At 41.0% G+C, this 25,970-nt stretch overlaps 1 protein-coding gene across 2 annotated transcripts in view; it reads left to right on the top strand.

Annotated features, from left to right (window-relative positions):
- LOC135487912 (uncharacterized) overlaps nt 1-25,970 on the top strand; it is a 144,356-nt gene that overhangs the window by 102,628 nt on the left and 15,758 nt on the right. For both annotated transcript variants that reach the window (XM_064772156.1, XM_064772167.1), the window contains exons 118-148: nt 2-181; nt 583-714; nt 1,230-1,427; nt 1,772-1,900; nt 2,778-2,975; nt 3,837-3,959; nt 4,165-4,356; nt 5,219-5,350; nt 5,778-5,960; nt 6,402-6,524; nt 7,091-7,285; nt 9,451-9,573; nt 9,990-10,169; nt 10,648-10,797; nt 11,567-11,746; nt 12,165-12,296; nt 12,811-12,993; nt 13,197-13,532; nt 13,668-13,790; nt 14,360-14,545; nt 14,902-15,027; nt 15,337-15,531; nt 19,116-19,244; nt 19,607-19,801; nt 20,409-20,540; nt 21,156-21,470; nt 22,258-22,443; nt 22,606-22,737; nt 23,394-23,585; nt 24,579-24,908; nt 25,389-25,535. In XM_064772156.1, the coding sequence (XP_064628226.1) occupies nt 2-181; nt 583-714; nt 1,230-1,427; nt 1,772-1,900; nt 2,778-2,975; nt 3,837-3,959; nt 4,165-4,356; nt 5,219-5,350; nt 5,778-5,960; nt 6,402-6,524; nt 7,091-7,285; nt 9,451-9,573; nt 9,990-10,169; nt 10,648-10,797; nt 11,567-11,746; nt 12,165-12,296; nt 12,811-12,993; nt 13,197-13,532; nt 13,668-13,790; nt 14,360-14,545; nt 14,902-15,027; nt 15,337-15,531; nt 19,116-19,244; nt 19,607-19,801; nt 20,409-20,540; nt 21,156-21,470; nt 22,258-22,443; nt 22,606-22,737; nt 23,394-23,585; nt 24,579-24,908; nt 25,389-25,535 (5,457 nt within the window). The remainder of the gene's footprint in view (nt 1; nt 182-582; nt 715-1,229; nt 1,428-1,771; nt 1,901-2,777; nt 2,976-3,836; nt 3,960-4,164; nt 4,357-5,218; nt 5,351-5,777; nt 5,961-6,401; nt 6,525-7,090; nt 7,286-9,450; nt 9,574-9,989; nt 10,170-10,647; nt 10,798-11,566; nt 11,747-12,164; nt 12,297-12,810; nt 12,994-13,196; nt 13,533-13,667; nt 13,791-14,359; nt 14,546-14,901; nt 15,028-15,336; nt 15,532-19,115; nt 19,245-19,606; nt 19,802-20,408; nt 20,541-21,155; nt 21,471-22,257; nt 22,444-22,605; nt 22,738-23,393; nt 23,586-24,578; nt 24,909-25,388; nt 25,536-25,970) is intronic.

Here is a 25,970-nt window from a genome sequence, read left to right as displayed (position 1 = left end):
GTTCCCCGTGTATGCATGGGATAAGAACGACCCCACAACCAGTGCCACAGCATCTGTAATCATTACCGTGGTCCGGAATCCAGCCACTCCATTATTCAACAATACGAACTTCGCCGTCACCATCCACGAGACACAGACAATCGGCGTCTGCTTCTTCAGCGTCACTGCAACAGACGCTGATGTAAGTGTTTCAGTTTATAATATCGTTAATTAGTAATCAGTTAACTAATCAAAATAATTACATGAAGGAAAGCTCAATGCTATGGCAAGTTTGGCATTATTTGCTCTGATGCTGATAAAACCCGTAAACTTTTTTAGAAATGTCGACCGATGGGTGAAGAGTGAAGGATGGACGCCAACCATCCAGGGGTTAATTAGGTAGAACTGATGAGGTTGAACTAATCAACCCTGTGAACACTGGATGGTAGTTATACAAGATATCTGCTGGACGTTGACCTGGCATAATATCCGCCCGACATCTGCAGATTTCATCCTGTGCCCATCGACTTGAAAATGACTGGGAAGAAAATGTTCTTACAGAACAATCGTTACAAGAAATTAATCCGACATATTTTTTTTCAGAATGACGTTCTTCTGTACTCCTTCCTTGGTAATCAGCTCACAAAACCTAACATGTACTTCTACGTCAACCCGGCCGATGGATGTATCTCCGTCAAGTTACCATTGACGCAAGACGGCGACAGGACTTACTCCGTAAGTTGAATATACAGGGTGACCCAGAGAAAATGCTACTCATAAAGTGTACATAAAATCCATAACCGCTTCGGTTTCAACTCCTGCTTTTTTGTACATTGTCTCTAGTCCATGCATCACACAAAGCTTCAAGTCTGGGGGTCAAACAGCCCTTGTGGTATTGTGAACTGCAACAGTATTGCACTATTTTATTTTGGTGGGCTGTGAAAACTTCAGAAAAGAAAGATATTTCTTCCTCTTGCGTATTAAGAAAAAAAACAATATGGCCTATCTAGGGCCCCGCCCTCCCCCTAAAAAATGACCAGTAATTTGTTTATTTCTGCACTTACACTAAACCCTGATAGACCTGTTTGGTTGCAAAGCTAAGATCAGTAGAAAACAAACTTTACTGAAATTCAACCAGTATTTTCTTTTCCAGATTCCCGAACAATGCTGAAAAAACCTAACCGAATGGACAAAGGCCCTGAACCAAAATTCTGTAAACAAATTCAAAAAATTGTCTCGCTATTTTTCAGCTGCAATTACAGGCTTCAGATCAACGTGGCAAATTTGTCAAGACCGGTCGTACCCAAGTGACAGTGACTGTGACGCGAGACACACAGCGGCCGTCGTTCACCCAGTGTCCTTCCAACCAGTTCATAAATATTCCTCTCGGTTCTGTGATTGGCTACAAGGTGCCGGTTACTATTGCGGCCAGCGATACCGATCTGAAGGTAATAACAAGAATTCATAAAGACTCTATTCTTGGTGATAATGATGATAATGATAATAATAGTGATGTGATAGTGACACCACAGTGGAACCTCTCTTAGCGGACACCACTCTACTAAGGAAAACCTCTCTATTAAGGACACTAGTTTTGGTCCCAAATTGGTTGTTTCCATTCAATTTGACCTCTCTAATCAGGACACCTCTCTATTAAGGACAGCACTTGTCAGTCCCGAGGTTGTCCTTGATAGAGAGGTTCAACATGTAACTTTTATATCGCAATTTTCACTGTACTATTTACTGTCTCAAAGCGCTATACAATCAATTATTCATCTCCGCTTCTTTTCAGGGGGTTCTAAGATACACGCTGAGTGGCCGATATCCCTCAAGAAATTTCTTCACCCTAAATACTGCCAATGCTGAACTTAAACTTGCCCAGCTTCTTCAGAATGACAAGGCCTCTACCGAACAATACCCGGTAAGTTGTGTGGTACCATGTACATTTCACTGCTCTCTATCCTCCGCTCGTTTTCATTTGATAAGAAATAGCGTAGAGCAGAAAATCTTTGCATCATAAAATTGCTGCACACCCCTAACATTTGACATATATTATTGGCGGCAGGTGATTTTAGCTAGTCCGAGCAATTTATTTCAAAAATAAATTCAAATTTTCGCTTTTGAAATAGACCTCTTGGTGTATAGGCACAGTAGTGCAGATATCTAAGAGTTAAATCACAAATGACATCCCGTAAATCGTGTCATTGGCATGTCATTGACACGCTACACAGCGCGTAAGTCACGCTAAGGTCAAGCGTATTATACGTGAACCTTAGAGAGATAAGCGAGTCACTCAGGTGCGTCATTGCACGAAGCAGGAAGGATGTTAATTGTGACTTGGACTGTATACGCAAATGCACTTACTACAGTTCTCACTGTGTCGAGTCATTAAGCCTACGGCACACAAAGATGAACATTAATTGGGCCAAAGTCATTCATTAGGTGTGAAACTTGTGTTTATCAGGTGTTTTAACCCTTTCTCTGCGGGTGAAGTGCATAGCATGTCATGCCCATCTAAAATACAAAATGACCAGGACGTAGTCACGCCCTCTCTAAACACGCCAAACACACTTGGGAGATGAATAGTTTCATCCTAATAGTATAGCTGGCGACACTTGTGAATAGTTTCGACCGTTACGATAAAAGTAAGCTCCACTGTTCATTACTAGTATCGGCTGTCAGCACGTGGGGGCGGCGGCGGCCGAAAAAATGGCTGCCGCAGCGAAATAGAATATTTTCGGCAAAGTTCCATGATATTTTTCACGAGTCACACGGATATTTTCCTTCTCTCTTTTCAGATTGAGATCACTGCCTACGACTCGTTATACCCCACAAGGACGGCAATATGCTCATTTACCGTCTCGGTCAACCGAAATCCGAACGCTCCCCGATTCACCAATCTGGCGCCGAATGTTAACCGATACGAGAACACGATACCAGATACAACGAAGGCTGGAACTGTCATCATCCCAGTCACTGCAACCGATGCTGATGGGGTAAGGTCAAGATGATGTAGACAGTCATTTTTATTTTTGAAAATTGAGGTCACAGTAGAACCTCTCTATTAAGGACACCCATGGCACTGACAAGTGCTGTCCTTAATAGAGTGGTGTCCTGATTAGTGAGGTGAATTTGAATGGAAACAACCAATTTGGGACCAAAACTGGTGTCCTTAATAGAGAGGTTGTCCTTAATAGGGAGGTGTCCGCTAAGAGAGGTTCTACTGTATTTGCGAAAACCGCGAAAAAATAAAATGCCGACGAATGTTTGGCTGTTCACAGGACGTAGGCTACAAGAGGTAAAGGTTTGAAAGAATGTTGCCTTCTTGCATGTCACAGCCATAGCCACGGAGGAGAAGTACTCCCTGGAGAAAAACACCTCCAAGTGAAGAGAAACTGCTAAAGAAGAAGAAGAAGAAGTAGGCCTATAAGTCAGTTTATGTCTTTGATGCCCAAGTGCCTACTTTTGACAGAGCATTTCATGCCTGATATACAGTGGAACCTCCCTTAGCGGACACCTCTCTATTAAGGACAACCTCTCTAGAAAGGACACTGGATTTGGTCCCAAAGTGTCAGTGAACATTCAATTTGACCTCTCTAATCATGACACCTCTCCATTAAGGACAGAAAGTGTCCTTAGTAGAGAGGTTCTACTGTACTGTGTGGATGCTATTTTAGCTGGTTTTGGTGCATCTGCTTCACATAGGCCTATTAAACATAATACAGGCCTTTTTCTGTACAGGTGCCCTTCAACTGGCTCAAAAAATTGACACAGCGTTTCATGGTGAAAAATAAATACAGGTATGACACTGAAAAAAATGTGATATCATATTAAAGTTTATTTCTTTATTTTTGCAGGATCCGCTCACATACTCAATCATCAAGAATACTGCTGGAAATGAGGCCCTGAAATTCTTCTTCATGGATGGAACCAACATTAAACTTTTCAAGTCACTGACGGGAAGTCTTACTGAATACAACGTAAGTTGAACCACCTTAAAACTGCCAATCACTGGCTGGTAGTCTTAGCGATGCAAGTTCAGTCAAACTTCTATAGGTTAACAGAACAAAAATGTACAGACTAACAAAAAAATATAGACCTCTCTATTGTATTGTGTTTTCTCATCTTATTGTATTGTGCTCCAAACAGCCAGTTGATGATAAATCAAATTCGTAAATTTTTCAGTTCAATGCGCAAGCCTGCGATAACAGGACACCTAGAAAGTGTGGCAACGCTAACGTGAAGATCGTCATTACACGTTCGGCCATGTTACAAGCTCCAATCTTTGACAGTAAGACATACAGCATGTCTGCCGATGAGAACGCGCCTAACAACTCACCAATCGGAACTGTTACAGCTAGACTTCCTTCAGGACAGGTAGGCCTGAGTTTATATCTTTTAATATCGTCGACGTAATTGAGTGAAGATCGGAGAGGGTGGACCTAAACTTGCCACATTTGCGGAAAAAATGATCCAAAACTTGGCCGGATGAAAGCAATTCATGGGTTGTGTCCTTATTAGTTCTTGTGGCTGTTTTAGTTAAAGTCCCTCACTTACAGTCCAAGTCGCCATTATCAACTTCATGTCGTGTGCGTCAAATAATCTCGATTGACCCGTTTCGCGTATGCAGCGCGTAACTTACGTTACTGGCACGTCTCTAGCGTGTCACAACTTGCATGCAGTTGACGTGTAAGCTACATGTAAGTTACATGTAACTCGCGCGTAGCAGAAAGGACGTCAATTGTGATTCGGACTGTGGTATCGAAATGAACAAAAGTACTCATAAGGTTATCTGCTGTGTCCTGGGAGGGTGATAAAAACTTCTTGCTATCGCAGTGTAAATCCCCTTCTTCTAAAATTTGCCGATGAACTTCTGATGCTCCGCTGAGCCAAATCAGTGCGACATTACTGATGTCCACACATGGTCATAGCAACATCTCTGTAATGGGCTCAGCATCACGATGTCACTTTTGTAAAGTGTTGACAGATCCAGGTTTCTCATGATGACGTTGTTTCTTTAGATATAGTGGAAACTCCCATAGCGGACACCACTCCACTAAGGACACCCTCTCTATTAAGGACAATTCATTTGGTCCCGAAATGGTAATTTTCATTGAATTTTACCTCAATAATCAGATCAACTCTCAGTTAAGGACAGCATTTGTCGATCACGAGGGTGTCCTTAATAGAGAGGTTCTACTGTATGTTTTTATCACATCGTGACTGATATCATTTGCAGGGACAAATTCGTTACCGCGTGACTGGCACTCCAGTAGCTATGGGCGTATTAGCTGTCGACGCTAGCAGTGGGGCCGTCAGGGTCATCAACACAGATGTGCTAAAGGGAAGTACAGCTAGGAACAACTACACGGTAAGCAAAACTTCATATGATGAGGGGGAATGGTCTTTTGGGGGACACCAGGGTGTGCTGAAAATCACTCTAAGATCAATTAGGCAAAGGGGAACTTTTTTTAGCGATTCTAGATTATCCGATTGATGGATTGATGGATTTGGCTGAAATTTATTCTTATCTGCTATTGAGGGGGGGGTCTTTTTGATAAAACATGTAATACTACATCACCTCCTTCCCCCTCTTCACTGTCGACTGACTCTTCAGAATTCTTCTGATGGGATACTTCATTCATTGTACTCAATGATACTTTGAGAGCCATGCCTATGAGGTGGGAGTATAAGGAAATTAGGCGAAAGTTTGCCCAGTGATATTTGAGTTAATAATGATATAACGATTTCAACGATGAAACAAATTTGAAAACTATTGTTATTTTTCGTGTTTTCAGGTTAATATCGAAGCCTACAATAGTCTGAATAATAACCTTGTTGATACATCGGTCGTGACAGTGACTGTCGCGAGGAACCCAAGTCCGCCCGTCTTCAGTGGTTTACCGTGCCAGAGAACGATAGACGAGATTCAAGCAGTTCCGTTCCAACTCTTCACAGTTCAGGCCACAGACGCTGATAAGGTTAGAAATACTGGGTTTTTCATTCTCGAAATAGCAGCAGTTTATGAGAGGTAGTATAAATCACCTGGCCTATCATCCCATTCATCATTTTCAATCCCAGTTCTTTCATAGGTGTAATGAGGAACCTGCACAACAAAACCTGCCAATAGGGGGCCCTGCAGGCAAGTCAGGCCATGGTCGTAATGAGAAAGCCATTTCCTGGGTCAATGATTATTGAATACTTCATCCCTTAATTACTCTACATTAGGAAATAGCACCAAAAATTTTGTTTAATTGGTCCTTAAATCTACAAAACTTAATTTTAATGGAAAATGCACTGGAAGTGTACCTTTTAGTACTGGTGCTGCCATCTGAATTTTAGTTCTGCAGGTTCCTCATTCAGTTTCACACTTGTAATCCAAATGATATCTTGCCTAATAGTATTCCAACTTTTCTCCACAGGACGTTCTTGCGTACACATTGGAAGGTAACCCAGTCGATTTGCAGTATGTACGGCTCCTCTATAACAACGGCACAGTCGAGTTGGTGAAGAGTCTAAAGGGATCTAAACTTCCCAGACTAACTGTAAGTAAGGATGGTCAATAAAAACGTACCATTTTATCGAAAATTAGCGGTAGGGAGTGTGGCAAGTTTGAAGTACATGTAATCGAAGTTCCGTTAGCCTACATTAGCGAACTTTAGCTGTCTTATGTAAGTAATCTTCAGGTGGGTAATTCAATTGGATCACCTTTAAAGACATTTTGCATCAAGACTGCATTGCAAAAGCTTTGGAAGTTACCCGATTGTGCTTAGTCACAGAAGTTGGGTAGCTTTAAAAATGAAAAGTCTGCTGTTTTCAGAATTATCTAAAAGTGTGAATTTCTGGGGCCAGTTGTTCAAGTGGTTAGCAGGTGCTACATTTTATTGACCCGTGGCTTACTAAACTTAGCGGAACAAATTGGCGGAACTCCAGGGCAAAGCCCCTGAAGTTCTGTTTGCTTAGCAGTGGCATAGCGGCAACTAGGCCTAATGGAGCAAACTTTGTGGCACGCTAAGATAAGAGTGGTTTAGCGGGCGCCAAACCACAGTTAGAAGATAGCGGTGCTTTGAAAATATCGGGCCCTGATCTTGTATTTTATCTCTTCTTCCAGTTCACTGTCAGTGTGAGTGACCAACGCCAGCCGACTCCAAGAATCACCAAGAAAACATGCACCCTCACCGTGAACACGTTCTCGCAGCTTCCAAGGTTTATCGGCCCTCCGGCTAACTTTTCTGTGACCATTAATGAGACCACTAAAGTTGGAGAGTGTGTCACCAAGATTAACGCCATTGACGCTGACCTTCAGGTGAGCAGGGATGACAAAGTTCCAATTTTTGGGCGGATTAACTCTTACTAAATGCTAAATTTGACCTCTGTCTCAACTCTCTGTGAACCTTTGAATTTTCAAAATTGGACCAAAGATAAGCATTTTAGAGGCATTTTTGTGAAAGAAATGCTGGAGTTTTCAACAGCGTGATGCTGCATCATCATCAAGAAGTACATCGCTGTACAGATGTTTGAGATGGGACTGTGGGATGGTTCAGGGGTCTACCTGAGGATGAGATTCAAGGACATGGGCTCCTGAATCCAAACAATACAAACTGAAGTACATCGCTGTACAGATGTTTGAGATGGACTGTGGGATGGTTCAGGGGTCTACCTGAGGATGAGATTCAAGGACATGAGCTCCTGAATCCAAACAATACAAACTGAAGTACATCGCTGTAGAGATGTTTGAGATGGGACTGTGGGATGGTTCGGGGGTCTACCTGGGGATGAGATTCATGGACATGGGCTCCTGAATCCAAACAATACAAACTGAAGTACATCGCTGTACAGATGTTTGAGATGGTCTGTGGGATGGTTCAGGGGTCTACCTGGGGATGAGATTCATGGACATGGGCTCCTGAATCCAAACAATACAAACTGAAATACATCTGTACAGATGTTTGAGATGGGACTGTGGGATGGTTCGGGGGTCTACCTGGGGATGAGATTCATGGACATGGGCTCCTGAATCCAAACAATACAAACTGAAATACATCTGTACAGATGTTTGAGATGGGACTGTGGGATGGTTCGGGGGTCTACCTGGGGATGAGATTCATGGACATGGGCTCCTGAATCCAAACAATACAAACCGAAGTACATCGCTGTACAGATGTTTGAGATGGGACTGTGGGATGGTTCAGGGGTCAACCTGAGGATGAGATTCAAGGACATGAGCTCCTGAATCCAAACAATACAAACTGAAGTACATCGCTGTACAGATGTTTGAGATGGGACTGTGGGATGGTTCAGGGGTCTACCTGGGGATGAGATACATGGACATGGGCTCCTGAATCCAAACAATACAAACTGAAGTACATCGCTGTACAGATGTTTGAGATGGGACTGTGGGATGGTTCAGGGGTCTACCTGGGGATGAGATTCATAGACATGGGCTCCTGAATCCAAACAATACAAACTGAAGTACATCGCTGTACAGATGTTTGAGATGGGACTGTGGGATGGTTCAGGGGTCTACCTGGGGATGAGATTCATGGACATGGGCTCCTGAATCCAAACAATACAAACTGAAATACATCTGTACAGATGTTTGAGATGGGACTGTGGGATGGTTCGGGGGTCTACCTGGGGATGAGATTCATGGACATGGGCTCCTGAATCCAAACTATACAAACTGAAGTACATCGCTGTACAGATGTTTGAGATGGGACTGTGGGATGGTTCAGGGGTCTACCTGGGGATGAGATTCATGGACATGGGCTCCTGAATCCAAACAATACAAACTGAAATACATCTGTACAGATGTTTGAGATGGGACTGTGGGATGGTTCGGGGGTCTACCTGGGGATGAGATTCCTGGACATGGGCTCCTGAATCCAAACAATACAAACTGAAATACATCTGTACAGATGTTTGAGATGGGACTGTGGGATGGTTCAGGGGTCTACCTGGGGATGAGATTCATGGACATGGGCTCCTGAATCCAAACAATACAAACTGAAATACATCTGTACAGATGTTTGAGATGGGACTGTGGGATGGTTCAGGGGTCTACCTGGGGATGAGATTCATGGACATGGGCTCCTGAATCCAAACAATACAAACTGAAATACATCTGTACAGATGTTTGAAATGGGACTGTGGGATGGTTCGGGGGTCTACCTGGGGATGAGATTCATGGACATGGGCTCCTGAATCCAAACAATACAAACTGAAATACATCTGTACAGATGTTTGGGATGGGACTGTGGGATGGTTCGGGGGTCTACCTGGGGATGAGATTCATGGACATGGGCTCCTGAATCCAAACTATACAAACTGAAGTACATCTGTACAGATGTTTGAGATGGGACAAGTGTGAGATGGTTTGAATCAGCACATGGAGACTGAGGCTATTGGCCTGGGTTTCATGTGTGTCGCTCTTTCTACTCTCTTGTGAATGGTGAGTTATCTGTTTTTCAGGGTCAACTCCGCCATGATGTAATGGGTATCGGGCTTGGGCCAAGTTTCTTTAGCGTGGACCGAAGCAATGGAAGCATCTGTGTAAAGCACGACCTCATGCAGAACAACGATAAATCATACCTGGTAAGGAAAGAGATTAAACAAATAACTTGGCCCCTCAAAACCAGAACACACTCATTGGAAATTGTGGGAAATCGTTTAGATATAACTCCCAAGAGGGCCGCCACTGCACCAAATTTGTGTCCTTTTCTCTCGGCCAAAATGGCTTGCAAAATCATCATTAGAATTTTGATATATCGGGATTTTTAAAAAGCATGTTGTTTAGAAATGTCTTTTAAATCATATTTTCATCAAATTGACTGATAGAAAACTGGTAACTAGATACCGGTAACTAGAAAAACCGGTAACTAGATACCGGTAACTAAAAACTGGTAACAAAATACCGGTAACTAGATATGGTGTTATGAAGTTTATTTTGTCACTGTCTGACTGAAAGTGGGGCGAGAACTGTTTTTAAACCCATTTCGGGGCAATTTCAGCTTGCTGTGGATGTCTACGACTCGACGTTCCCCAATGAAAAGACTCGATCGTTCGTGACAATCTACGTGAATAGGAATCTATTCTGCCCCGCCTTCACTGTTGGGGCGTACCGAGCAGAAGTACCATTTGATACTGCGACCTTCCTGGTGCACAGGGTTAGAGCTAATGACCAAGGAGGGGTAAGTTTCGCACCCTTTTCGCACCCTTCCGAGTCCCACTTCGACTACTTCTTCTTGGTTCTTCTCCTTCTTTGTTCTTCTTCTTTGTTTTTCTTCTATGTTCTTCTTCCTTGTTCTTTGTTCTTTGTTCTTTGTTCTTCTTTGTTCTTTGTTCTTCTTCTATGTTCTTTGTTCTTTGTTCTTCTTCTTTGTTCTTTGTTCTTCTTCTTTGTTCTTCTTCCTTGTTCTTTGTTCTTTGTTCTTCTTCTTCTTTGTTCTTCTTCTTTGTTTTTCTTCTATGTTCTTCTCATTTGTTCTTCCTTCTTCGTTCTTCTTCTGAAAAAACGGATATATCTTGTTTTAGGATGAAACATAAGCTTACATACAGAGAAAAATTGCCAGGCCTTACATAGGCATGAAGCATGAGTAGCACAAATGTCTATGTTATAAATAATGTTATAAATGTAAACATCGATGCAAATGTTTTTAATGTTTTCAGGATCCCATTAATTACCAACTGGAAGCCCCCACACCAGCTATTGGGGCCTTTTTCATGATTGAGCAACAGAATCGACCAGGTGTCGTTGGCCGCAATGACGGTGTGATTTACTTACGCAAACCAATCACCTCCAGCTTCCAGGATACAACGGTAGGTGAATTGTTAAAAGTTAAGGAGCCTCATAGCCCATGTCCAATCCCGTTGAGAACCCAGGATTGTATTTCTGAATGAACCAGCGTGGCCTCCACAGGAACTAAAATTCCTGGCTCTTGAAATACTTAAAAGGTTTCTTGTACTCTGGTGTCTATGCCAGGGCAGGTAAAAGACCCCACCAAGTGAGAAACATGAGTAGCTTGCGTGGACTCAACATCTGGCCAAAGTCACTAGGCCTGGCCGAAGTCGGAGTCACTTAGGCCAATTAACCCAATTGGCACACAAAACGCTCATCCCGCCTTAGAGGAGGAATACTCCCTGGAGAAAATCACCTCCAATAACGCTGAAGAAGATGTTACAATTTGAATTGGACATCAGTTCATGTGTATGAATTTAATTGGCTTATTTGATAACTGATGCCGACGCGTTTTTAAGAGGCTCGTATTTTGTACCCTGTCGCACATTCCGAAGGTCTCCGATTCATTCAAAGTAATCATTAAAAGATATGACTATACGTTGAACTGACGATGCGTACGCTATATAAGCTACTCCCATGGCCTCATCAAACACATTTTGCACATACATGTACTACATTCAAATTCTTTTCTTATTTGTTGTTTTCGGCGTGATTACATGGTCTTATTTTGTTGTTTCTGCTGTTGGTAATGCTGTTGTTTGGCAAAATGTCGAAACAACAGTGCCACCTATATATGATTGGTCAGGATGCAGGTTCCTCCTTGATAATTTTGCACTTCTTACTTTCCAGTTGACCGTGGTGGCCACTGATAGGCCTAAGACAGGGGTACCATGCCGAAAAACAGCAACCTTGAGTATTGTTGTTAAAAAGGCACCTACATTTGGTCAATCGAACTACATTGTCAATATTGCTGAGAGTCGCCCTGTTGATAACAATCCATTAGTCACTGTGCAGGCAACCGGCCCAGGGGTAAGTGAAAGGTCTTGTGTTTGTAATATTTTTGAGGGACGAATATTTTTTTTAAAGTGAGGTTAAATGCTGTCAATTACGCTTGAAAAAGGTTGACAGTCTAGGTTTCCATGATTTTGCATCAGAGCTTTTGATTCTTTGTATAGAAAGCTGCCCCTTGGACCCGCCCCTGCTCTACCCCATCCTATTTTCTACCAACTTAAAAAAAATGAGGTTTTTCGATTCTGATAAATGCTTAAAAATGACGCTATATAGCGTTCATGATATGCCCTAAGCTCAGCGCCGCCCCCTTTCTCATAATCCTGTATCCACCCCTGGAAATCATAAGGTTTACTACTGGGCACGTCATTGTTTCATTTCTGACAAAAAAACAAAAATATTTGGGATTTTTCAGTTTCAAGTGTTTGTTTTGTTGTAGGGAGTCATCAAATACGGGGTACGAACCGACACCTTTCCTGCTCCTCTCTTCTTTAAAGTCAATGAGACCACTGGCCAAGTATTTCTTTTCAAAGATCTCAAGACGGACGCATCAAAACCCGCCCAATATCTGGTATGTATGGACCCTACCCACTAACGGACACCTCTGCTATGTGTAGATGTAGCAGGACCCCTTCTCTTTCAGGGACATTGGTTTTGGTGTCAAATGAGTGGTTTCGGTGCAATTTGACCTTTGTAAACAGGACACCTCACCACATTTGTCAGTCTCAAGCTTATCCTTAATAGATTGGTTCTACTGGATCAATTTGTGAGTTATTTCAGTTTTTTGTGTGAGGTCAGTGGTGGTTAGGGTGCCGGGCTCATAATCAGGAGGTCATGGGTTTGATTCTCGCAAGGATCACCATTGTTTAATTTTTGTGTCCATGGAGCAAGGCACTTAACCCTAGTTAATTACAATTCCTCATAAAATCTCAGTTAGGCCTACTGCTTCCTTTTCTAAGTCCTGTGGTTTCGCTAGTGCTTCTTCATTGCACAGCAACTGTTTCATTCATTTCGTAAAATATGTAAGGAAATTGTAAGAAGCTTATAGAATTGTATCATTAATAGTCACATTCATACCTTTCCAGCTGAATGTCGAAGCATACTATACCGCCTACCCCAAAAATACCGGTCTGTCCAAGGTGACGATCAATGTCAATCGCAACCCGCTTGCTCCTGGACTCAACAAACTGACATACGACGAGACAATTAGGGACAGTGATAAACCACTGACGAAAATAGTTGATTTGAATGCGACCTTTACGGATGGGGTAAGTCAATGCAATGTTTAAAAGGGTAACGTCAGACCAGCGGCCATCTTGGTACAAAATTTACTGTGTCATATGCAGAAAATTGCAGTTGTTTCCCTATCTTGTATTGTTCTTGCATTGTGTGAAAAGAGAATGTCCGCCCCACAACATCATAAGCATACTTGTGCTAAAAAATTATCATTCTTCCCACTTGTTTTTTCCAGCCATCTTTGGTGTACACCATCAAAGGAGCCCCGGCAGCCACGCTCGCATATTTTGCCGTCGTTCGTGACAATACATCACCAGGTTGGCAGGAAGGTTTGGTCTATTTGAAGAAGTCCAATCCACCGCTAAACAAGTACTCGTTCAACGTTGAAGTCAGTGACCTAGGAACGCCGGAGAAGACCGTCACCGCGACCATCAATGTGGCCGTGTTGCGGGATCAGGGACCACCGCAATTCACCAACATGGCAAATTATGTCACCACCGTCAATGAAAACGAACTGCCTAGAACTGGGAGACAATTGATTACGTACACCGTTTCGGATACTAATTCTGTTGTAAGTTTCTTAAACCTTTGCTTACTGGCCGAGTCTAAAAAATACTTTGACTTGATTGATTGATTGATTGATCGATCGATATCGATCGATCGTTTTGTTTTGTTTTGAAATGAAATCTTCATGTGTTAATTTCAGGGTACACTTGTGGTGGAGCCAATTGGTTTCATGGCAGCTCCAGCATATTTTGGTCTTAACCGGCCAAATTCAGGTGCTGTCCTGACGAACAGCGTCCTAGAGGAGAGGACACTCCAGTACATTGTGAGTAAAAATTAATGCTTCAACCACTTAAAGATCGACGCAAACAAGTGATTTTCGTCACAGCGACATGTGACAATTGTTGCTGTGATGAGTGATGAAACCAGCAATAGCCGAGTATGATATTGATTGTAGGTTGCAGCAATCACTGATTCTTGCGGCACCTCAGATGACTGTGGCAAACGAGACTTTTCTTTTCATGCGTTCATGATTGCCATTCATGGCATCAAAAGTTGCTGGTTTGCAAGTCACTTGAGGGTTACGTGGTCTAGTGGTATTAAGGTGTTAGCAAGTCGTTTTACATTGAATGGCCACATCGATCTTTCTCTCTTGGTTTGGAATTAATACTAAACTTGTGGTCCTTGGTTGCCTAATCAAGACCAAAAATTCAAACCAAAACTCATGGCAGCCAAGGGTTTTGAACATAATTTGAGGTCTGACCAAGCCATTTTAATCAAATCATCTAAATAACCTTGGTATCTCTATTAATCATCATTACAAAGGGAAAAATCTATCAGCCTTGGCACAGAGGGTCTTGACAACTCTTGGTGACGTATTCCTGTTTATTTCAGCTCGGATTGAAAGCCTACAACTCCGCCTACCCAAATAACCCTGCATACGCTAACTTAACGTTCAACATCAACCGCAACGTGAATGGACCAATCTTCAATCCAAAGGCATATAGCAAACAAGTGTCCACACAGCTTCCTCTTGGCGGTGACATTGCTAGTCCTACTGCGACCGATCTTGATAAAAAGGTGAGGAGAGAGACAAAAATATGATGAAAATCACCGAAAATATGATGAAACAAGACAAAAATGTGATGAAACTCGACAAAAATATGATGAAACTCAACGATAAATAATGTAACTCGGGTCAGGTTTACATAGAGGTCACGCTTCGTGAGTTAGAGGTACGTGTCAATATAGTCACACGTGAATTTTAAGAATAAACTAGTTATTTCCAAATTGCCGCCTAAATGCCATCTATACTGGCTGTTGGCCAGGGGTACGGTTCACTGCCAAATCCCTCTGTTCGTGTAAGGGGATAACACATCACTCAAATTCTGTTATCCAATCGAGCTCCATTTATTTCATCCACGTCGCGATTTCAGGATGTTCTCGCATACAGCATGACTGGGAGCCCCGCCTGTAAGGAGTACCTCTTCATCGACTCCACGACTGGTCTCATTAAACTCAAGAAGCTGCTCACAACCGCCGGAGCACCGACGTCTTTCGCGGTGAGTCATTTGAATGATAATCTCAAAAACCCATATCGAAGACATATCCACTTGGCAAGGACGTTGGCATACCTCGGAGAAAAAGCAGGAATGCAAACTTGTACACATACAATGTACACACGAAGCATACATTGTACACTTATTGGGCCATTGTATGCAGATATTTTGTGATTTTACACTATAAAATTCAATAGAACATGTACAGACATAGAAAAAAGAAAAAATGAAAAAAGTTGATGAGCTCCAATTCCGCTGTCTCTTGATCACTGCAACGTGTGAAGTAACCTTAATATTGTCAAATCATTTCAGTGCGGCCTCTCTGTGACGGACAATGCTTATCCAAAAGCTAAGACGGACACCGCCACTCTTTCTGTGACTGTCACTTCAAATGCGATCATCCCACCATCGCTAAAGAATGCTATCTACACTGTCACTATCCCTGAAACAGAAGCTGTCAACAGCAGGGCTATTGAGAAGATTGATGCCACGTTGCCACCTGGCAAGGTTAGTTCTCATTTTTATTTTATGCTTTTTATGGAAAATGTCTATCCTGCAACATACCCAATCCAGCAACATACCCAATCCTGCAACATACCCAATCCTGCAAAATACCCGATCCTGCAACATACCCAAATAAAAATATGTGTCTATTCTGCAACAGACCCAAATAAATGTACATTTCTATCCTGCAACATAACCAAATAATAATATGTGTATCCTGCAACATACCCAAATAGTAAAATGTGTGTCCTGCAGCACACTCACCATACCCAAATAATTGTACGTGTGTATCCTGCAACATTTCCAAATAATTGTACATATTTTTATCCTGCAATGTACCCAAATAATTGTACGTGTGTATCCTGCAACATACCCAAATAATTGTACGTGTGTATCCTGCAACGTACTCAAATAATTGTACGTGTGTATCCTGCAACGTACCCAAATAATTGTACGTGTGTATCCTGCAACATACCCAAATAATCGTACGTGTGTATCCTGCAACGTACCCAAATAATTGTACGTGTGTATCCTGCAACATTTCCAAATAATTGTACATATTTTTATCCTGCAACGTACCCAAATAATTGTACGTGTGTATCCTGCAACGTACCCAAATAATTCTACGTGTGTATCCTGCAACATACCCAAATAATTGTACAAGTCTATCCTGCAACATACCCAAATAACTGTATATTGTCTGGGCAGAGTTTCTTCTATGTTTAACATGGATGAACACTGAGACCCTTTCCCTTCCAGCCCTAGTGCCGGATGTAGGCTTACCATGGCAAGTTCAGCTTGACTTGGTATAGCACCAATATAGTTTTTATGTGGGCTTTATTTTTTTAATGATACTTTTTGCAGAGGAAGAAACGATCAATGACTCATGTAATAGAGCGCAGAAGCGTGGTAAGGGTAGCGTTAATGGACATAATTTTATCATGTTTTTATACTGTAATCTGCCAAATTTTTACAGATGTTTTAATTTTTTGCGGATTTGCAAGTAATCTCGATTGGCAAAAATGAAAATCGCTAGAATAGAAATATTTTTTGATTGACAACTGAAAGAAATTTCACAATCTTTCCACAAAAAAAAATCATGAAATATCGCAAATCACAAAAATAAAGAGGTGCGGAAATTTGGTGTCTACAGTATAGTTCATTTACTGATGAAAAGCGGAATGAAAAGAAATGAAATGAAATGAAATCTTCAAAATGAATATGGACTCGTCTGAATATAAGTCAAAATGTTGATATCGGTGTCACTGAAACATATCTCAGTCTTTCTATAAATCTATTTTGCACAGTTGGTCAGGACATTGCCGTGATTGCGTCGTTCTGAATTTCGTTACTTCCTATTTCGATGGGTCTTCTTCATTTCATTTCATTTCAACCATTTCGTTCCTATCATTTCATTCTGCGCTTCATCATTGAACCATTGATACAATGAGTTATGGCATTCTGGGAAAATTTTAGGGAAATATTTACCTTTGTGAAATTATTGCCTTTTGGTGAATTTAGCAAATCTTAAAGACCTACGCCATCATGTACGGCAGCAGATTAGTGCCATAAAAAATAACATCTCGTAATAACGAGAAAAGATCGCGTAATAACGAGAAAAGATCACGTAATAACGAGAAAAGATCTCGTAATAATGAGATAACATCGCGTAATAACGAGAAAAGATCTCGTAATAACGAGATAATATTTTATTTTTTATGACACTAATCTGCTGCTGTAATCATGTTCATTGTGCATGTGTTTCTTTGTGGTTCAGAGGGGTAAGAGACAAACATTGCCGGAGTGCAGTTATTCGGTCCACAAAATTACCTGAAACTTGAAAATCATAGGATTTGTATATCAGGCATTGGCATTGTTGAAATTTATTTATATTCAGTAATTTGGAAATTTTCAAATTTCAGTTCAAATTTTTGAACGAGTGAATTATATACGGTACCTAAGGACAAGGAATGAAATAAATGAAAGATGCCTTTTATTGGGTGTTTTTTGGCAAATTCAGCATTTTTCCAAACAATTTTAGAAGTTTAGATTTATTTGTTACCAAATGAGGGACAAACATTCTTGCAGTTTGATAAGAAAAAATCTGAACATTTAAAGAAATTTCCCAGAATGTCATTTAGTACTCATATATAGCCATGAGAATTACATTTATCCTGCAAATAATGTAATATACTTGCGGTCTCATTAATTACCGACCATAACAGACTAAATCCGATGTTGGTTTTTTACATAATCGTGAAAATTTTATCACCAGAAAGAAGATGATTTTGTTCTTAACACCTGCAAAATGCTGATTTTAAAGACACCTGCAAAATTCATAATATTTGTTTGCAGGGAAGTAAGAATTTTGTAAATCTAAATTCAACCAAAAGAGTTCAAAGCAGGTTGCCAAATTAAAATGATATATGACTTGGTTATCAGGTCATTGAAGTTTGGCAATTGTTTGTAGATAAAAACTGATCGTCGGGGTACAGGTCAGCTTTGGTCGGTAACTAGAATGACCCTGAACTGTACTAGCTGTATGTCACACTATCTTGACTATTGTTGTTCTATGTACTTCTGTTGTGGAGGGGCATCCCATAACACTTACACTATACACTTACGTGTACAAACACTTACAATGTACACTATCCACTTACATGTAAAACACTTATAATCGCATGAATTTGATATAGAATGTCAACTGCAGTGACAAATAGGACGCCTTTAGAGGGGCTTTTGATATATTTTTCAAAATTAGAATTTAGACCAAACGGTTTCACTATTCACAATTTGACTATTTCACCTTTTGCCGTATTTTTTTGGAGATGAGTAAAGTTTTAAAATCAGTGAAATACTCTAAAAGCTGTCACAGAAACCTGGCATTAATTTACATCAAACCTACTATTAAAGGGGGACTATAGGCAGCTAGGAGCAGCAGGGTTAAATTGGCTACCCTCGGGTGACTAATATGCAGAATAAGGGCACCGAGTCAAGTCTGATTCACCCCTAAATACATGTATATACCTTGTACGAGTATGAATAGTTTTGACGTACTTTCAGAAAGGAGAGACCCTATTGGCGACTTTTCTTAGGCAGTTTAATTCTATGTTTCTCATTTCCCGCTCTGTCCCACAAATTCCCCTTTCGCACTGATTGTAACGTTTAAATGAATGCAGCATCGCTACTTTCTTTACTTTTTATAGGCAGTTTAATTCTATGTTTCTCATTTCCCACTCTGTCCCACGAATTTCCCCCCCCCCCCCGCACAATTTTGAAACCCTGTTTTAACTTGCATTGAGCATTGAAACAAAATATATTAGAATGTTGTTTGAAATCAGTTTGTTTTTACACCAAAGATATCAGAAAAAACCCATTCTTCCGAAACAGTATTTTGGGACAAAAAACGTACAATATATTTTTCCCACGAAGAAGGTTTCTGTCTGTCCTGTGATTTTTCAGTAAACCTGACATGTAAAAGAACAGGGTCCACTGTAGTACATCTATGTTTACAAGGTGAAGGACCTATTGGTCTCATTCCATGCGCAATTAAAAATGTCTGAAATAATTTTTCTTGTCGCTTGCAGGGCACTGTCACATGTCGTGTTTCTGGAGAGAAGACAGCGCCTGATTACTTCTTGGTCATTCCCACTACCTGTGAGGTCAAGGTTAAGAAGGATCTCCGTGATGACCCGACCAGACGCACAGAATACCGGGTAAGACATTTGCATTAGTTCCTTAACTCTTTGCCTGCCGAAGACGAGATATCTCGTCTTTTGAAAAGAAATGCTACCTGCCGATGACGAGATATCTCGTCTTTTGGTGTTTATTCCAGAAAACGAAAGATGTCACTACTGGCCATCATTCTTGTTAATATGACAAAACAAAAACAAAGCAAGAAGACATTGTGGAAATGAAATATTGATCGATTTATTGAGAAAACTGGTACAAAATTCAAAACAAACGCTGTCTTTCTCAGGTTTTTGGCAAAATTCAGGAAAAAAGCCCAAAAATCTTCATTTTCAAGATTTTGTATTAAAGAAGTCATGCTAATATTTCATAATGTTCAATCTTGCAGTTGAATGTTGCTGCTTGCAACACACTCGACCCGAACAATGCCTGCTCCACTGCCAGGGTGGATATCACGGTGCAACGCAACCTGAACGGACCTGAATTTCAACCTAATAATCAATATACCACAGAGGTTAACGAAGACCTACCCATTGGCAACACATTGTCGGTCAATGTCAGGGCGACCGACAAGGATAAGAATGTAAGTGGCAAGTTTAACCTCAAGGCTATTATATCCCTGGTGCGGAGAAACTTAAGACTAAGTCGCAGATAGAATGGAGTGGTTACCCCCATCATAGAGCAAAGGGGGCTGCAAACACCCCTGCAACCCTGCAAACAACCCTGCAACCCTGCCAACACCCCTTCCGACCCACTGAAAATACGCCAGCATACAGTGTATGCACTCCTTCTCACCAGGGCACTCTTCAGTCTCCCTTTCGGACTTCAGAGGTTGAGTTACAGTTATCTAGTGATATATTTGATTGAACTTAATTACAAACATTTTTATATTGATATTCCACTTGGAGGTAATTGTTGTCCAGGGAGTATTCCTCCTCCAAGGCAGGTTGAGCGTGTTTGACGTGCCACTACGGTTAGGCACCAATTGAGTTTATTGGCTCAAGTGATTATGTCTTCTGCAAGTCCAAGCCCAGCCTGTCATTTCCATCTTTACCTTCTTCCTGTATAAATACGTTTTGCTTGTCAGTTCTTAAAGAGGTACGCCGTTCGTAATTACTTGTGGTCCAGTTAAATAGAAATCCACTAATACACAATGCCATGACGACATTCACAATCTCCTCTTCTCACAGGACAAGATTACGTACAACTACTGCGGCCAAACGACTGACAATTCCGTGGCATACTTTGTGGTCAATCCAGACAGTGCCAAGATCATCCTCATCAAGAACTTGGCCCCAGACAAGTCTGTGAATCAGTTCAAAGTAAGTGACTGTGATTGCAGGGCAATTTTGTCTGAATCAGACCCATTAGAATACTTTTGCATGCACTCAAACTCAAGTTACATGTAGACGCCATTTCTGAAAATTTTCTCACGCTGAGGAATAACATTGATTCCGGCATCACCTGGAGGTGAGGTATTACATGTCAGGTCACATGGGTCAGGCAGCAAGGTCATGCAGCAAGGTCACGCAGCAAGGTCATGCAGCAAGGTCACGCAGCAAGGTCATGCAGGAACTGAACACTAAGCAAGTGATTTCCAAGGTGCTGGCTTCATAGGCATCCCAACTTCACTTTGATATTGCAAGCTGCTGAAATTTTGCAGGCATTAATTTAACAGATTCTTTGAATAACCTAGATTTGCGAAAATGCAAATCACAAAAAGCATTTGATAGAAATACAGAAGAAAGGTTTATAGTACACGAAAATAAAATTTGTGTGACAATTTCGGTTTTGTTAAAGTTACAGTAATTTTTTTGGGGGTGTCTTGAATATATCACCTAACGATAAGAAAATGGTGGAAAAAAAGAGAGTGTTCCCGGTTGTGTTTTTTTGTTGATTAATAAAAAAATTTACATCTGGTTGCGTCTTTTTTACAGTTCATCGTGTGTGCGAAGGACGAGGGCACACCAAGAAAGGTTGCCACAGCGACAGTCACAATCAATGTTAAGCGAGACATGAACATGCCGCGTTTCCTCAACTTCCCGGTCCTAAATGTGACCATCAATGAAAACCATGCCGTAAATGCACCTGTGATGAAGGCATCAGCTACTGACGTCGACCCAGGAAGTACGATCAATTACGAGATACTGAAAGACCCCTTTGGATATTCCAACTACTTCAACATCAATCGAACCAGTGGACAGATTTCATTGGGCAAGAGCGTGATGAATGATCCTACAAAGTTCTATAAGGTAAAAGCCACTCGCACATACCGGTACTCAAGTTTCACCCATCTAAGACCAGTTGATTAATTACTCCAAAATCGAATTAAAGGCCAACTGAGAACGTGATGTGATGACTGTCACTTAATTTGAGGCCGCGCACCCATTGTCTATCGAAAACGAACACGTAATTTGAAAAATGAATGACGCTTTTTTCATTTTTCATTTTGAAAATATATCCAAATCCCTTGTCAAAAAACACAACAGTGAACACAGCGTGTGAAGTTATTTTGAGTCGGACATCTGTCTTGGTCCAATGATCATGAGGCCCCTTTAAGAATTCATTATTTGGGGTTATACAGTATATGGCCTCACCCTATATCATTTTTACTCTGTTTCTTTAGACACATATGGGTCACCTGATTTGCAATTTGAATGAAAAATATCTATCGCCAAAAAATGAGTGTTTTTATCAAAATAATGAAAATGTTTGGCTCATGCTTCAAAACCCTGGGGAGGAGGATGGTCTTCTATGACTTTCATTCCCTCAGCCTTAAAGGCCTACGCCGGTGGTTAAAAATGTTGAATTTGTAATTGAATTTAAAAATGTCTAATTTCAAAAATACATTCTAAATATAATATAAATTTCGACATTCCCGTTGTGTAGACTGATATACAAATACTATGAATACCAAGTTTAAACAAATTTGTATTCACAATAACTGCACTGCGGCATTGTGTATTGGTGGAATTCTTAACTGGACCACAAGTAATTACGAACGGTGTACCCCTTTAACACAATGTCTATAAATTTCAGTTGGACCTTGCGGCGTACGATACAGCATGGCCTAAGAACAAGGCATTCACCACTGGATACGTCTACGTCAACCGCAATCCAAACGCTCCAGTGTTTTCCTCCAACAATTACAAGAAGACCATCAACGCTACTTTCCCCGTGGGTGACACGATCCTAACAGTATTTGCCACTGATACAAAAGATAAGGTAAGGTGATCATTTCATGTACTTTTAAGTAGCGAAATTTCAGGCATGCAAATGGCACATGCCCTTAAATATTTAGCGTGTTCCATATTATGGACAGCACTTGCTAGTCCCGAAGGTGTCCTTAATAGAGAGGTTCTACTGTACTGGTATTTTTACCTGCAGGATCAAGTCCGATACCAGTTCTCCCCAGGACCACCAGCAGTCATTAGCAGCTACTTATACATCGACCAGTTCAGCGGTGAGATAAAACTCAGGAAAAGCTTGGTCGAAGTGAGATCTATAACGTCGTTTACGGTAGGTACCGGTAATAATGCAGCTTCAGCATTTGTTAAAACAAAGTCTTGTTTGTGAAATTTTCAGTCATTTCGTGTCCCAAGTTTTTTGTTTTTTTCTAAGCTGCGTGATAGGGACCTTCTTTTGCAGCACCTAACTCACCATTCTCCATTGCGGAAATAATTTTGAAGCATGTTTTTGCTCTGCCATTCATGTTGTATAAGTCACTTTACATTATTATCCATTGCAATCGATCGGATTGAAAATGGCCACAAGCGCAAATTAAACGTACTCACATTGCGGAAAAAAACTACAAACCATGTCATTTAAAACAAAACGCTTTCAACCAAAATGTTTAAATATATCATTTTAACCATGTCACAAACTTTCGCATGACTAGAGGGCCTAATAGTCTTTCAATAATCAAATGGCCTAGTTAGGGACATTTGGAGGCATTCGTGGCCGATTCAAGCGGGGAGAGAACGACGTCATCAGTAATAAGAGTTCAGTCATGTGCAAGGAGGATGCTAAACTCAAATCTAGGTGGATGTCCCCTTCTCTTTTAGGACACTGCTCTTGTTGCAGAACTAGGCATTTTGATGAAACTTAAACAAGGCGCCTATTTTTGGCCTCCGATTTCTCAACATACCAGCAACATTTTGCAATTCTCATTCCAGTTCAAAGTGATGGCTCTTGATGTTGCCACACCACAACGGACCGTTGAGTCAGATGTGGAGATCATCATTCTCCATGATGATGTGCACACCCTCCTTTGGCAATTACTTCCCTACGTAAGGACAATTAGTGAAAACGATCCGGTCGGTACCACGGTCATAACTGTAGAGGCAAAGGACACTACAAGTAGAAAGGTAAGTAAAGAAGACGGATTACGTGACAGTCCGAATTCGGAAGGATATTTAGTTTTCAACTCTTGAGAAATGGAAAAATTCTTTTGAAAAAGTTTCAAGTTCATCGGGAATGGCAATATCTATTTCACGGCTTTCTATAGAATTTTGAATTTTCTAGATAGGCCCAAAAATGACTATTTTGGACCATGTGTATGCAAGATTTGCAAGATATGTGCCTGTTCGTGTCTGATTTATTTACTTTTTGGGGGTTTGATAGTATGTCTGAGCGTACGTGCACACCATCTAGCAAATCCTTCAACATCCAAGTGGAGCAAGTGATACAAGAGAGGGGAATATGTAGTGTCTGACCCGATGTTCCAGCCCACATCATGGTACCTGATAGTGATTTAAGCCAAATCACATATCCTGCTAACAATGCGCTTGCTAACAGTACATGAACTCTTGTCCAAGTATGCGCCACGTAATTTTATACTTCTTTAAGGCAAAAATATGCGTTTCTGCTTGGAAAATGAAAGTTATTTACAAATGTATCAAATCATGCTTTTAGAATATGTTTCATGAAGTACACGTCCGGTCGAGGGGGTTTGTGAACTTTTCTATTGAAAATAGAAACAGCGCCAAAAAATCCATCCCAATTTGGTTAGTCAGACAAAAATCCGGATTCCCAGTTGTCATATTTTGCAAATCTCATTTCCCAACATCACCTCCATTCTGATTTTTCCCTGAATCCCTAATCCTAAGAGTCCTTTCGGGATGCCATAAAAGGCCATTCCGCTCTTACAAGAAGAAGCTTTACAGCTGATGACTGACCTATTCAGGATATGTTTCATCAAGAATTTATAAAGACTATAAAGACTAATAAAGACAAGTCTTTATTAATTCTTCATTTCTTGCAGTATCTGTTAGGTGCAGGGTGTTTTTTTATCTTTTTTTCAACTTAGAAACAGCAACGAAAAATCTGCCTTTATAAAGTTATCGTGTTTTTTTTTACAGGGGGCCATCCGTTACAGCATCACCAGCTTTCAGCCCATCAGCGATTTGTTCAATATCGACCCAGCCACTGCCCAGATCACCACCAAGACGGATCTAGCCACACGTCCAGACATCAAGTACGAGATCGGACTTAAGGCGTGGAATACAGACAATCCTGCTGTGTTTATTGTGACAACATTGATTGTCAACGTGAATGTGAATGAAAATGCCCCTGTCTTCTGGGACCTGTCGACCAATCAACGGACAAATATTTACCGCGTGGTAAACTTATCAGAGAATGCCAAACCCGGAACGTTAGCGTTTAAAGTCTATGCTAATGACACGGATAAGGTGAGTTGGGAGGTCAATTGTCAAAGTGTTACAGTCCTAATCGCAATTGACAATCTGTAAATCACGTCATTGACGTGCTACCCAGTGCGCAGGTCGCGCCTAATGCACGCAAACTATAGAGAGGTACTGGTTCGTCATTGGTACGCAACTCGCGCGTACGTTGCGTGCCACTGACGCGAAGCAGGATGGATGTCAATTGTTATTTGGACTGTAGCTTTGGTAGGACTGCTTTCAAAAATAAATGGGATTGATGCGAAATTGACTTAACTATAGCCATACTATTCTTGACATGAAACTTCATTTCACGAAAAAAAGGGCACTCTGATTTTTGTGATTTCGCATAGAAAATAAAACTTGGACAAAATGTCAAATATTTCATCTGAAACTTCGAAATCACGTAGTATATAAGTTTCTTACTTTGCCAGATTGAGACAGCTATCCCTTCAACTCACATGTTCTGAATGACTTTTTCTCACTTAGGGTCCCAAGGGACAGGTGGTCTACTCAGCCCGCAACACCTCACCACAGAAGGCACATAACTACTTCTCAATCAGCGCAAACACAGGTGAAATAACCGTCTCAGGTAAATTGACGGACCCAACCATAAGAAACGAGAATATCCTCCAGGTAGGTTACTAGCTGCAGATTGCAAGTTTTATCCAGCTCTCTTTGCACAGAAATTTTTTTTCGAGATATATATTTTATGCCTTTGTGCATGTGATTGTGCTGATATTTATTTACATTATATGGTGCCTAGCTGTATTGCTCCTTGACACCCTTGGGGCCGGTTTTTAGAAAGCATGTTAGTTCATATTACTTAATGCTGACATGGTGTTACATGTGCATTGATGTACAGTGATGTCCATGGAACAACATGTCAACATGATGTTATAAGCTAACATGCTCTCTAACAGCCGTGCCCTGATTGAATCCTGTGGAAACCGGGGTAATGATATGGTACCCCAAAAGCGCTATATAAGAACTCAATATTATCATTATTATTGTTATCACTTTATACATCCAGTATGAAACTGCTTACTGCTTAATTTTTGTGAGCCTTTT

Source organism: Lineus longissimus, chromosome 1, assembly GCF_910592395.1.
Source record: "Lineus longissimus chromosome 1, tnLinLong1.2, whole genome shotgun sequence".
Taxonomy (NCBI): Eukaryota; Metazoa; Nemertea; class Pilidiophora; order Heteronemertea; family Lineidae; genus Lineus; species Lineus longissimus.
This window is presented reverse-complemented; position numbering and strand designations above follow the sequence as displayed.